Source organism: Rhinopithecus bieti, unplaced genomic scaffold (assembly GCF_001698545.2).
Source record: "Rhinopithecus bieti isolate Rb0 unplaced genomic scaffold, ASM169854v2 scaffold_38981, whole genome shotgun sequence".
Taxonomy (NCBI): domain Eukaryota; kingdom Metazoa; phylum Chordata; class Mammalia; order Primates; family Cercopithecidae; genus Rhinopithecus; species Rhinopithecus bieti.
In genome coordinates this window covers 1,942,678-1,954,326 of record NW_016819573.1, presented here as the reverse complement: position 1 = coordinate 1,954,326, position 11,649 = coordinate 1,942,678, and the positions used below count along the sequence as shown (strand labels likewise).

At 37.8% G+C, this 11,649-nt stretch overlaps 1 protein-coding gene across 11 annotated transcripts in view; it reads right to left on the bottom strand.

Moving 5' to 3' along the window:
* The window catches only part of RALGAPB (Ral GTPase activating protein non-catalytic subunit beta), a 117,038-nt gene that overhangs the window by 12,208 nt on the left and 93,181 nt on the right, over nucleotides 1-11,649 (bottom strand). For 8 of the 11 annotated variants that reach the window (XM_017859109.1, XM_017859101.1, XM_017859104.1 and 5 more), the window contains 4 exons: nucleotides 9,253-9,411; nucleotides 5,046-5,211; nucleotides 2,267-2,389; nucleotides 492-628 (listed from right to left, as the gene is read on the bottom strand). In XM_017859109.1, coding sequence (XP_017714598.1) covers nucleotides 492-628; nucleotides 2,267-2,389; nucleotides 5,046-5,211; nucleotides 9,253-9,411 — 585 coding nt within the window. The remainder of the gene's footprint in view (nucleotides 1-491; nucleotides 629-2,266; nucleotides 2,390-5,045; nucleotides 5,212-9,252; nucleotides 9,412-11,649) is intronic. The other 3 variants (XM_017859110.1, XM_017859102.1, XM_017859107.1) reach the window with 1 other exon arrangement.

Sequence of the window (11,649 nt, the reverse complement as noted above, 5' to 3'; positions counted from 1 at the left end):
AAAAAAAAAAAAAAAAAAAAAAAGATAAAAGCAAAAAAGCTCCTCTTGTAGTAAGTGCTGTGTTCCTCACTCAGAATATTTATCCATACACTGAGTTCTTCTCCACAATGTTCCTATATTTATATGGTCAGACTTGTTTAAGATGAACATTGCAAGATTAAAGATAAAACACATGTAGTTACTGCAGTAACTTTAGTGGATATTTCAGGGACAAAAGTAAAACCTTGGTTTAAAAAGGAACAGATGAGAGAATCAAGTATGGGATCAGAATGGTGAAATCAAGAGAATCCACAAAGGCTGTCTCAGAATAAACTATCTGTTGCAGGCTGAAAAAGAGAAAATCATGAGAATGTTATTTTAAAAAATTAAGTTACTAAGGAATCAGTACTCTGATATAATTACTCTCTGGGTTAAAAGCTTTTCAGGCAGGATTCTATAATTACCCTGATTTCACTACAAAATTTTGGAGACCTATCAACAAAGTAACTTACCCTCTGTGAGGAATTAAGATTGTCTGTATGATTGGGGAAAAGCTCAAGTGTCAGGGATGGCTGTTTCAGAATTCCTGGCATAAGATCCATATTTGAATCACTATCTTGGTCCGAGATGTTACTTTCCAATGAATCAGCTATGGGGTAAAGGAAAAAAAGCAACTATAATACATACCACTTATTTGGAGCAAGACTGTTAAAACTAATTATGCTCACCAGTCTAACTTAAATCACTTAAACAAAGCATTGCTTCTAGAGCAAGGGCTGACTAACTTTTTCTGTAAAGGATCAAGTACTAAGTATTTTAGGCTTTGCTGGCTATACAGATCTCTCACATATTCTTCTTTGTATTTTATTTAAAACCCTTTTTATATTAAGAATGTAAAACCCTTTTACATTCTTCTTTTACAAGAATGTAAAACCATTCTTGGCGGCATTTGGCTTGTGCCACTGTGGTTTGCCAGCTCCTGCTCTAAAGGATAACCAAAATAAGACTAGAAAATATTTGACATTTCAGATGTAGAATATAATACATGCCATTATTACTCTCTGAATCCTTTTGATTATATATTCAATCATGTAGCATTGTGTCAAATAGGCACTGGGACACCCAGAAGCTACAGAAGATCTAGTCTCTATGATTAAGAGCAATGTGGTTAGAGATAAGTACACAAAAAGTTATCCTCCACCCCATCTAAAAAAAATCCCCAAATATCAGAAATAGGAGGAAGCTGAGTTGGAGTGGGCACAGTTGGCATAGGAGATGTTTCACAACAGAAGACAAAGACCCAACTGCAGGAGCTTTAGTGTAAGGACAAGGCTCTAGCTCTGGGAGGACTTGTCTGGTACTAACAGGCTGGGCCAGAGAAATCAGGCAGGTATGTCCCCAAAGAGGACGGACAGGTTCTGGCTTCTGGAATTAAAGTAGTAAACCAGAACCTTGACAGGAAGCCCAACAGCCGCTATAATTCAAACCTAAACCACGGAAAGCCCAACCTTCCAGTGACACAGCTGGCCCCAGAGAGTAAGACAGGGAGGGGCCTAGAGTGGGAAATCAAGGGTCCAAGGACAAAGGTTAGGCAGCTACCAAGGTAGGGCACAACAAAAGTCGTTAGTCTGGAAATGAGACTGTGAAATCGTGAGGTATAGTATCCCATCCTAAAAATGATCTCAAAGAAGAAGGTGAAGTTTTCTATCTAATGCCTGACCACCTACTTGGTCAGGCTTGAACAAACAGGCTTAATTTGCAAAAAGCAAAGGTTCTGGGCAAAATAAAACTGTGAGTTCAGACTAAGAAGTAATAATTACTCTCAATTCTGAAAAAGAAAGGTCTTGGACCATCATCTTTTCTAGGCTGCTTAAATTTCTCTTGCTCAGAAGAATGGCCAGATGCTATCATGAGATCCTTCCCGTTGTAGGATTCTATGTGGTTCCATGTAAAGGCTCTCAAAAAGTAGGTGAGGGATCACTCGTAATTATAGAAAGAAATGAACTGGAAAATAAGCCTATGTATTGATTAATTAAAGAAAGCATATCAATTGAAATGGGATTCCTTCACTATTTAAAGATTATCAGAGGGTCAGTCTGCTTGTCTTTAACTACTTTCCTTAAAAAGTTAAGAGAAGATACCTTGTGCTTCTGCATATTCTGTTATAATGCCTTAGAAGCTAAAGAATGCCTTAGATCACTTCAAAATCTCTTCCAAAGCAGTAATACCACACAACCCAGGAATATAAATATAGATCCTAAAACAGGACCATGCAAAATGGTCTTACTTAAGGACTCCACAGGAGAAGGAACCACAAAAGCAATTTCTGTAAAGGCATCAGCATAATACAGCACCTTCTTCTGTCCATTGAAAATGCTAGCTCCAATATCTTCGGAGGAAATCACTTCTTCTGGGAAAAAGAAACACCACATTACTGCTTCAAAAAGTAGAAAAAAACCAGTATCATCTTGCTACACGAAATGTTAACTGGTTAATAAAGTGATAAATAGAATATATGTTTCCAGCAAGAACCAATTAGTATGAAAGAATAAAATATAATGCTTATTAGATGTCTTTATTTTTAAATCATAAAATCTTAATTTCATAATTTCTCAAACAACTGTATATCAGACCACTTCTGATTAGCAGGGCTTTTAATTCATGTGTATGAAGCAGATTAAGTGAGCAGTCCTTTGGATCCGGTGAATAAATAATCAAAAGGAAGACCATCCCACTACCTCAGAAGGGAGTTGGGCCAGAGAGACAGGCAGGTAGGCAGGCAGAGAGAGAGACAGAGAGAGAGAGAGAGAGACAGAGAGAGAGAGAGACAGAGAGACAGAGAGAGAGAGACAGAAAGAGAGAGAGAGAGGAAGAAGAAGGAGGAGGAAAAGAAGAGGAGGAGGAGGAGGAGGGAGGAAGAGACAGAGAGAGAGAAGAGAGAGAGTACACATGTGCGTTATCTCTGGACTCTTGCTTTTAAGGCATTTCTATCCCTGGTCTCTCTCTATGGCTCCTCAAGTTGGCCTATGTTCCGCCTTCCTCAATGGTCAGTGACATTGTATAAAAATGTACAGCCAGTTTTAGTAATAGCATCTGCTCTAAGCCAGGAAGACTGAATTAACAAAAGAAACACTCATGAGAGCTATACAGTTCTCAATTAAAATGAACTCAGTGTCCTACCAGCAATACATAAAATATCAACAATCTGACCAAAAATTGGACAGGGGAAATGAACAAGTACTTCCCAGGAAAGAAATAAAAATATGATAAGATATGCTCAAGCATTATTAAAATGAAAATTTCTCACCTAAAAAACTGGAAGATACCTAATGCTGGTGAAGATTTGGCAAATAGGGAGCTTTAGACAAGAGGTTAGCAAACTTTTTCTGTAAAGGACCAGACAGATAACATTTTCAGCTTTGTAGGCCATAGGGTCTTTGCCACAACTACTTGATTCTGTCATTGTAGCATGAAAGCTGTCATAGACAATGTGTAATCTAGTGTGACCGAGTTCCAATAAAACTTTATTTTCAAAAACTGGGCTTTCGTTTTCTGACTCCTGCTGTGGGCTCCGGGCAGGCACTTTGTATCTGCTGTAGTAGATGCTGTGGTTACTATCCCAACAGCCACTCTATCCACCCCTATTCTGCAGCAGGCAAAATGTGCATGTGGGACTGACCTCTGATACTAGTTCTATCTTGTCATTGTATCTCTCTACCAGAGTCATTCTTTCTTGCCACAAGGACAGGTTTGGGATAGTCTAATCACCATATAGTTCCGGATTCGGGGAGTAGGGGGTTCTGAGATCTGGCTAATCTCTCCTCTTCAGGCTGCTGTGGTATGTGAATGAAGGCCTGGAATTGCCTTTCTGCACTATTAGAGAAGCCAGGCTGGCGACAAAGCCAAAATATAGAGAGCAAAGCTAAAGGAAAATTGTAAAGAAATAAAATAGGAATGCTGATCAAATGACACAAAGCTTAACCAACCTCTGGAATTTTCAGTTACATGGGCAATAAATTATCTTCAAAATCTAAGGCAGTTTGGGTCACGTTTTCTGATACTTGCGACCATAAGTATCCAACTGATATATTTATCAAAATGAAAAATGTGCACTGGGCATAGGCATTATCCACTTTAGAGAGGTAATACTAACTTTCCAGTGACCTCAGGAGCCCAGGAACACAAAGCATTAGCCAGATGGGGCAAAGGTCTTAAGTTTAAATTTACTTGCTCTGGTACTTGTTATCCTGATTATAGTTCCTCAGAGGATCTGAGGGGATGGGCAAGAATCCTCAGAGATGGTCAGCTGTTTACTACAAAGGTTTTGGTATAATATCCCAAGAATCTAACCTTTAAGTATGACTCTTCTGATAGCCACAGTTGATAAAACACACTGGTTAACAGAAAACTACTTATCAGACAAAACATGCTTGTTAGGAAGCTGTATTGTTTGTATGGATGACCTATATTTATCACACCATTTGTATAGAAAATTGAATCTTATGCATATTATAAAAAAGGAACTTATCAGCATTGTAATAAGCCAGTCATTCTGTATTAATTAACTCTATCATTATGTGTATATATTTCATATACACTGAAAATGTCTAGAAGAATATATACACTAGTACTAAGTTACCCTGTCAGGACTGGGATTAGGGGAAGGATACTATTCCTCTATATACCTCTGTTTGTTTTTTAGAGTCAGGGAGTTGCTCTGTCACTCAGGCTGGAATGCAGTGGTATGATCACAGCTCCAACTCCTGGCCTCAAGTGATCCTCCCACCTCAGCCTCCTGAGCAGGCAGGACTACAAATACATGGCCCTCAAGCCTAGAAAATTTTTTCATCTTTTGTAGAGACGGTGTCTTGCTATGTTGCCCAGGCTGTTCTTGAACTCCTAGCCTCAGTCGATCCTCCTACCTGGCTTCTCAAAGGCAGGCATGCACCACTGCACCCAGCCTGGTTTTGTATTTTTAATAAGACTATAAATCATAGTAAAGTGGGAAAAAAAACAAGACTAACAAAACAAGCAACAACTGACATTTGAAACACTGTGAGTTTTACCTTGTTGAGATCCTTCACCATCATCACAACAATTAATAGACCAACTGGTAGAAACATGCCCAGTCCAACCAGGGTGTCTGCCCACATCTACTGACCAGCCAAGGGAAAGCAAAAATTCTAGGAAATGTGGCTGAACGGTTCTGGAAGACTCCACATTCTTCAAAATCTGAAATACATACCAATCATCAGCTATAATGAAGGAAGAAAAATAATGTATCAAAATAAATCTTCATAAAAATTGGTTAGCTTTGAAGCTTCTGACAAATCATGTCCAAGCTCAGAATCCATTTGAGGATATATCACGATAGAGAAAATGCATTCTCCAGAGTTAGACAGATTTGGATTGGCTGAGCCTTGGGCAAGTTTCTTACCCCCACTGCCTCAGTTTCTTAATCCATAAAGTAGAGATAATAACAATGGTTATGAAATAATGCAAGAAAAGCTATGAGCTCTCTTCCTAGCAAAACAATTACTGAACCAGCCATGTTTACTAAAAGATACTACGTCCTTACCTTCATGAAGTTTACTGTCTGGTTAATGAGAAACATTACATAGGGATGCAACTATTTAACTATAAATCTTGACAAAGGCTATAAAACCTACTAAAATTCAACAAACATTAGATGTAATTAATAAGTGAGTATGAAAATATCCTTTTCTTAGGCCAAAGAAGAGAATTTCAGGAAAAATGAAGTAGCCACAAAGTTCTCTCCTCTTCACTAAGCACTAAATGTAATGCGTGCGCTTTCTACTGGCCTCACAAAGAGTCCCTCACTTTAAAACAGTGCTTCTCATCTAGGGATGATTTTGCTTTTCAGCGGACATCCAACATTTGGAGACATTTTTGGTTGTCATAACTGGTGAGGCACACTACAAACATCTAGTAGTAGAGGCCAAAGATGCTGCTAAATGTTCTAAAATACATAGGACAGCCCTCATAACAAAGAACTTATCTGGCCCAAGATGGCAATAGTGCTACTCTTGAAAAACTCATTTCTAAAGGAAGGAAAACAAGAAATTCCTTTGCAAATGAAAAATGAAAGGGGGAGGGTGGAGAGCAGAGTATATCAAAATCATCTGGGAAATGGCGTAAAAACAAGGTTCTCTTCACCTGCTCTAGACCTTCTACATTAAAATCAGCGAATGCGGGATCCTGGAATCACTATCTCTAAAAATTCCTCCAAATAACTATGATGCAGCCAGTCCACAGATCACTGATGTCATTCATATAACGCTAATCTATACCAAGATCATATAGAGGCCTGTGAAAGTCAAAATGTAAGAAGTTACATCCATTACATCTGACCCACTGCAAATCATCTCAAAGTCATTACCTCTTAAACACAAAACCAGTCTTTTTTTTTTTTTCTTTTGAGACATAGTCTTGCTCTGTCGCCCAGGCTGGAGTGCAGTGGCGCAATCTCTGCTCACTGCAAGCTCTACCTCCTGGGTTCACGCCATTCTCCTGCCTCAGCCTCCTGAGTAGCTGGGACTAGAGGCACCCACCACCACACCCGGCTAATTTTTTATATTTTTAGTAAAAACGGGTTTTACTGTGTTAGCCGGGATGGTCTCTATCTCCTGATCTCGTGATCCGCCCACCTCAGCCTCCCAAAGTGCTGGGATTACAGGTGTGAGCCACCGCGCCCGGCCTAAAACCAGTCTCTTTAGAAGTGAACCTATTTAGTTTACCCATATCCCTTCACATTTTTATGGGTGCCAAGAAACTGAGTTAACAACCATTTCTAGTTTTGCTATTCAAATTTTATCTAGAAGTACAACTTTTAAATAAATAATTTTTGAAAATTTAGTCAAGAAGCAATAAGTGAATCCAATTCAACTTGCATGCCACTTCTGGCAGACAGAAATTAATCTTAATCTACCCTGTGGCTAGGGAAGGCAGGTCTCAGACATTCCAAAGGAGGTCTGAGGACATCTTCATTAATTCCTAGTTACCCTCAGCTTCTAAACAGCTAGGGAAACTGGACTGGGTTAGGAGGTGCCTCAAGCGTTTGTGTCTTCTTGTACAGGCAGGAGAAAGTGGCTCCATTATTCTCAAAGAATGCACTGACTTCCTTCAAAACAGATCCCCACCTCCAGAATTAATCCAATTTTACTGAGGTTCTTCTAAGACACTTGAGTCCATCGGTCTCATCTTTGGTTACCACCAGCCCACTTTCTCTTAAGCTCCAAGTATATTAGACCCCATAGTGAATTTTATGAAGATAAAATACTCTCTTTACCCTGAAGAATTTATACATTATTATTACTTTGTCAGTGACAATCTGCTTCTGCCTCCTTACCTACAGTTAATGCACACCTTAAATACCAGCTAGAGTATCTTTCCCTCCAGGCCACCTTCTTAAAACCAGATTAGGTTTTCCCGTTATTGCTCCTAGAACGTGCTTTAACGACCATATTAGCAACCTTTACAACGGTTGGTTGCTTATTTAATCATCTGTCTTCGCCTCTATGCAGTTTTAGGGGGCCAGAAATCTTATAGATTTTGTTCACCTAACAACAGACACTTATTAACTTTATTGACTCAGTAACAAAAAAATAACTTTCTCATAAATCAGCCTTCTTTTCTAAGAGCTCACAAATCATTTGAAACAGTGCTTCTAGTGTAAACATTTGGAAACTTTGGTAAATTTCTTTAGGCATGCTAATTTGATTAGCTGATGGTCTTAAAATGACTACTACAGTAAAATTCCAGGATCATGCAGTCACAGTGCCCTACACATCTGAATACTACATTGTACAAGTCTTCCTTCAGTTCTTTCCTAGTTACAGTCAGTAACTTCCTGCCTATTCTATATTTCAATTATTCCTTTTCAAAAAACACTTCAAGTCTCCTGCCATTTTGCTCTCAGTTTTCCATTCTCACCTATCTTACATTTTTCTTCATCCTCCTCCTAGTCTTTTTGTTACACGTATCCAGGTATGTTTTACTTAAGTACCTCTGTTTTGTTTTGTTTTTGAGACGGAGTCTCGCTCTGTCGCCCAGGCTGGAGTGCAATCTCGGCTCACTGCAACCTCTGCTTTCCGGGTTCAAGCAGTTCTCCTGCCTCAGCCTCCCAAGTAGCTGGGACTATAGGTGCCTGCCACCACACCAGCTAATTTTTGTATTTTTAGTAGAGACAGGGTTCTACCATGTTGGCCAGGCTTGTCTTGAACTCCTGACCTCAGGTGATCCACCCACCTCGGCCTCCCAAAGTGCTGGGATTACAGGCGTGAGCCACCGCACCCGGCCAGTCCTTCTGTTTTTCTCCTTTATTTCAGGTGTTATTTCCCTCACTGCACACCACGCATTCCTCAACTGAAATGATTTGTTTCTGAAATTACTAGGAAGGTGAGCTGCTTCTCAAAAGGGGAACTGTTACTCGTTTCTATATCCTGGCATGCTGAGCCACAGGGAAGATGTTCCATAAATATTTGTTGCTGTTGCTTTATTCTTCTTGAGCCTTACTTTAACTTTTTATGACTACCCTTCTTTATTTCAGTTTATTTTGTCTTATGAATCTGAATTCCTTAAGGGGAAGAAAGATATCCTACAGCTCCTATTTAAATCACATTTCTTAAGGGTCAAAAGACTCAGGACTCCAAGTATCATAGTTTTGGTTAATTCTGTTTCCAAACTGGTTCACAGCAAGTCTTTAGGCATCGAGTATAAAACACTTCTTACCATAGACAAGTACATACCATGTAAAATTTTGGATATGAAAATGAAACTATTTAAGGAATGCGAGTCTCCTTCAAATTATCATGCCCAGAAAGGCACTGAAATGTGATAGCAGTCGCATCTCACTCCTGCTTGAGCTAACTAATAATTTTGAAGCTGCGTGCTATATGGACTCTAGACTGCATGTCACCACCAATAGTTCGTAAACTAATCTAACAGTGCTGGACACCACAGCTCATATCCTACAGTTTAATAATTTATATCCACTCACTAATCAATGTTATTTCTGTAAACCAATGAGCATTCCTGAAAAACAACTTTTGTAATCATCTGCTCTCCTGGCTCATCCTTTTTATCTTTAAACACTTGAGACTCTCCTTTGTTCTTGGGAGAACTTTCCAGCATTTCCCATTTCCTCAACTCTGGCCCAAATAAACTCTCCATATTAATTTTGCCTCAATTTTTTTCTCTAGACGTGTATTTATAGCACAAAATATACCAAAAAAAAAAATTCATAACTCTTACCTCTTGGTTCGTTTTCTGACCTGGCTTCATATAGAAAATAAAAACTGTGTCAAAAGGACGACATGGCAAGAGATCCAGATACCCAATGTCATCAAAAAATCCAGGTATTGTGGAATCAAGTGCAATAAGGTGAGGAGGTAGACGACTATTTGCAGGTTCCTGCCACCAAAAGAAGAAAGGAGAAATTATTACCTATTTTCTTGCATTGTTATAAAAACAATACTTGCTCATGGTTTAATAAAAATTAAATTAAAAAATGTAGAATGGTAGGAATAAACACAACCATAATCCTAAACTAAAGAAATTATTTAACATACTTCTAGTTCTTTTATTTGCCTCTTTTTAAATTAAACACAACTGAGATTACATTGTGCATATAATTTTGGATTCTGTTTTCTCTATAATATTGTGCTTTCTAGAACTTACCTTTAATATACTTTTTTTCTCATTCATTACTGGTGAAATGTGAAATGGTACAGCTACTTTGGAAGACGGTTTGGCAGTTTCTTACAAAGCCAAACATACTCTTACCATGCAATGCAGCAACTGCACACCTTGGTATTTTCCCACATACATCCACACAAAAGCCTGCACACAAATGTTTATAGCAGTTTTATTCATAATAACCAAAATGTGGAAGCAACCAAGATGTCTTTCAATAGATGAAGGGATAAATCAACTGTGGTATATCCATACAATGGAGTATTATTCAGCAATAAAAAGAAATAAACCATCAAGTCAAAAAGACACATTAAACGCATACTGAATGAAGAAACGTTAAATGCATATTGATAAAAGTGAAAAAAGCCAGTGTGACAGGACTACATACTGTATGATTCCAACTATATGACATTCTGAAAAAGGTAAAACTATAGAGAAACAGTACAAAGACCAGTGGCTGCTAGGTTTTGAGTGAGGAGTGAAGAGGGAGGAATGAGGAGTGAAGAGGGAGGAATGAGTAAGTGGAGTACAGTGGATTTTTAGGGCAGTAAAACTATTTGTACAATTGTAATGGTGGACACATGTCATTATACACTTGTCAAACCCCAGAGACCTGTACAGCACAGAGTGAACTCTATTGTAAATCACTAACTTCAGTTAGTAATGCACCACTATAGGTTCCTCAATCATAACAAATGTACCACATCAATGCAAGATGTTGATAACAGGCAAACTGGGCTGTGGGGAAGGTATATGACAGCTCTCTACCCCTTCTGCTCGATTGTTCTGAAAACCTAAATCTTCTCTAAAAAAATTAAGTCTACAAATTTTTCAGAAATGCATGTTCGTTTTGTTTTCCTCTTAATCCCCTATCTTCTTTGAGATTTTGATCTTGCCAAACAAGGTTTTGCTAACCACAGCATATCTTTCAGAAAAGCATCCTCCAGAGAAAGCAAGAATGACTGTCTTTCACACTGGCAAGGATTGAGTCTAGCCTTCTAGTCAATTACATAACATTCCTAGCAAGGTCTAGGGCAATATTCTATAATCAAAGACATTAATATTTCTGTAGTCAAACAGAAGTGTATTCACACTAAGTGACATAAAACTACAAACAGCCTCATGTCAATTCAGGTCCAATTTTGCCACTAAATGAATTTACTACAAATATATAAAAAATTTTCCAGTTTTCAGTTTTTACTTTGAAATCATGGACAAGGAATTGTGGACCTGAAGCATGTTGTAATACACCTTGTAGACCAGAATGTCCTCATTCTTCTTTTTTTTTTTTAAAGTAAGGTATTTCCTCAGCTTATTCTTCTGTATGATCTTCTAATCTAGGAACATAACATTTACATATTTTATATCTCTTAATAATTTTTAAAAGTTTCTTCCTCTAGGTCTTGTACATACTTTGTTAGGGTAACTTTTGTCAATATCACGGCTGCAAATGGGGCATTTTTGCATTGTATTTTAACTGAATATCATAGACATAATTACTAATTTTTGTACTTTTGTGTACGGCAATCTTAACTCTCATTTATTTTAAACATTTTATTGATTTTCTTATGGTTGTCAAACTAGAAGTCATATTACCTACAAACTGTCTTCTCATTTCCAAAGATTTTTACCTGTTAGTTTAACATTTCATTGACTTTCCTCATTTTTATACTGTACTGTAGTTACATAAGAATTTATCATCCCAGGAAGGTCCTCATATCTTTATTTTGCAATTTCCTGCTAATCTATAATTATTTAAAACTAGAAAGTTTAAAAAACGTCATTGACTAAAAAATTATCGTTGTTAAATAGTAGTCAAGGTAGACAATTTTTACCTCTGATTTTAACAAAAGATTCCTCTAGTTTGCTCCTGGGTTGTCATTTAGATAAATCTTTTAAAATAAGAACCTACACTAGTAGTGCTGGCTTAGTTTGTTATTTTTTAAAAAATCAGAA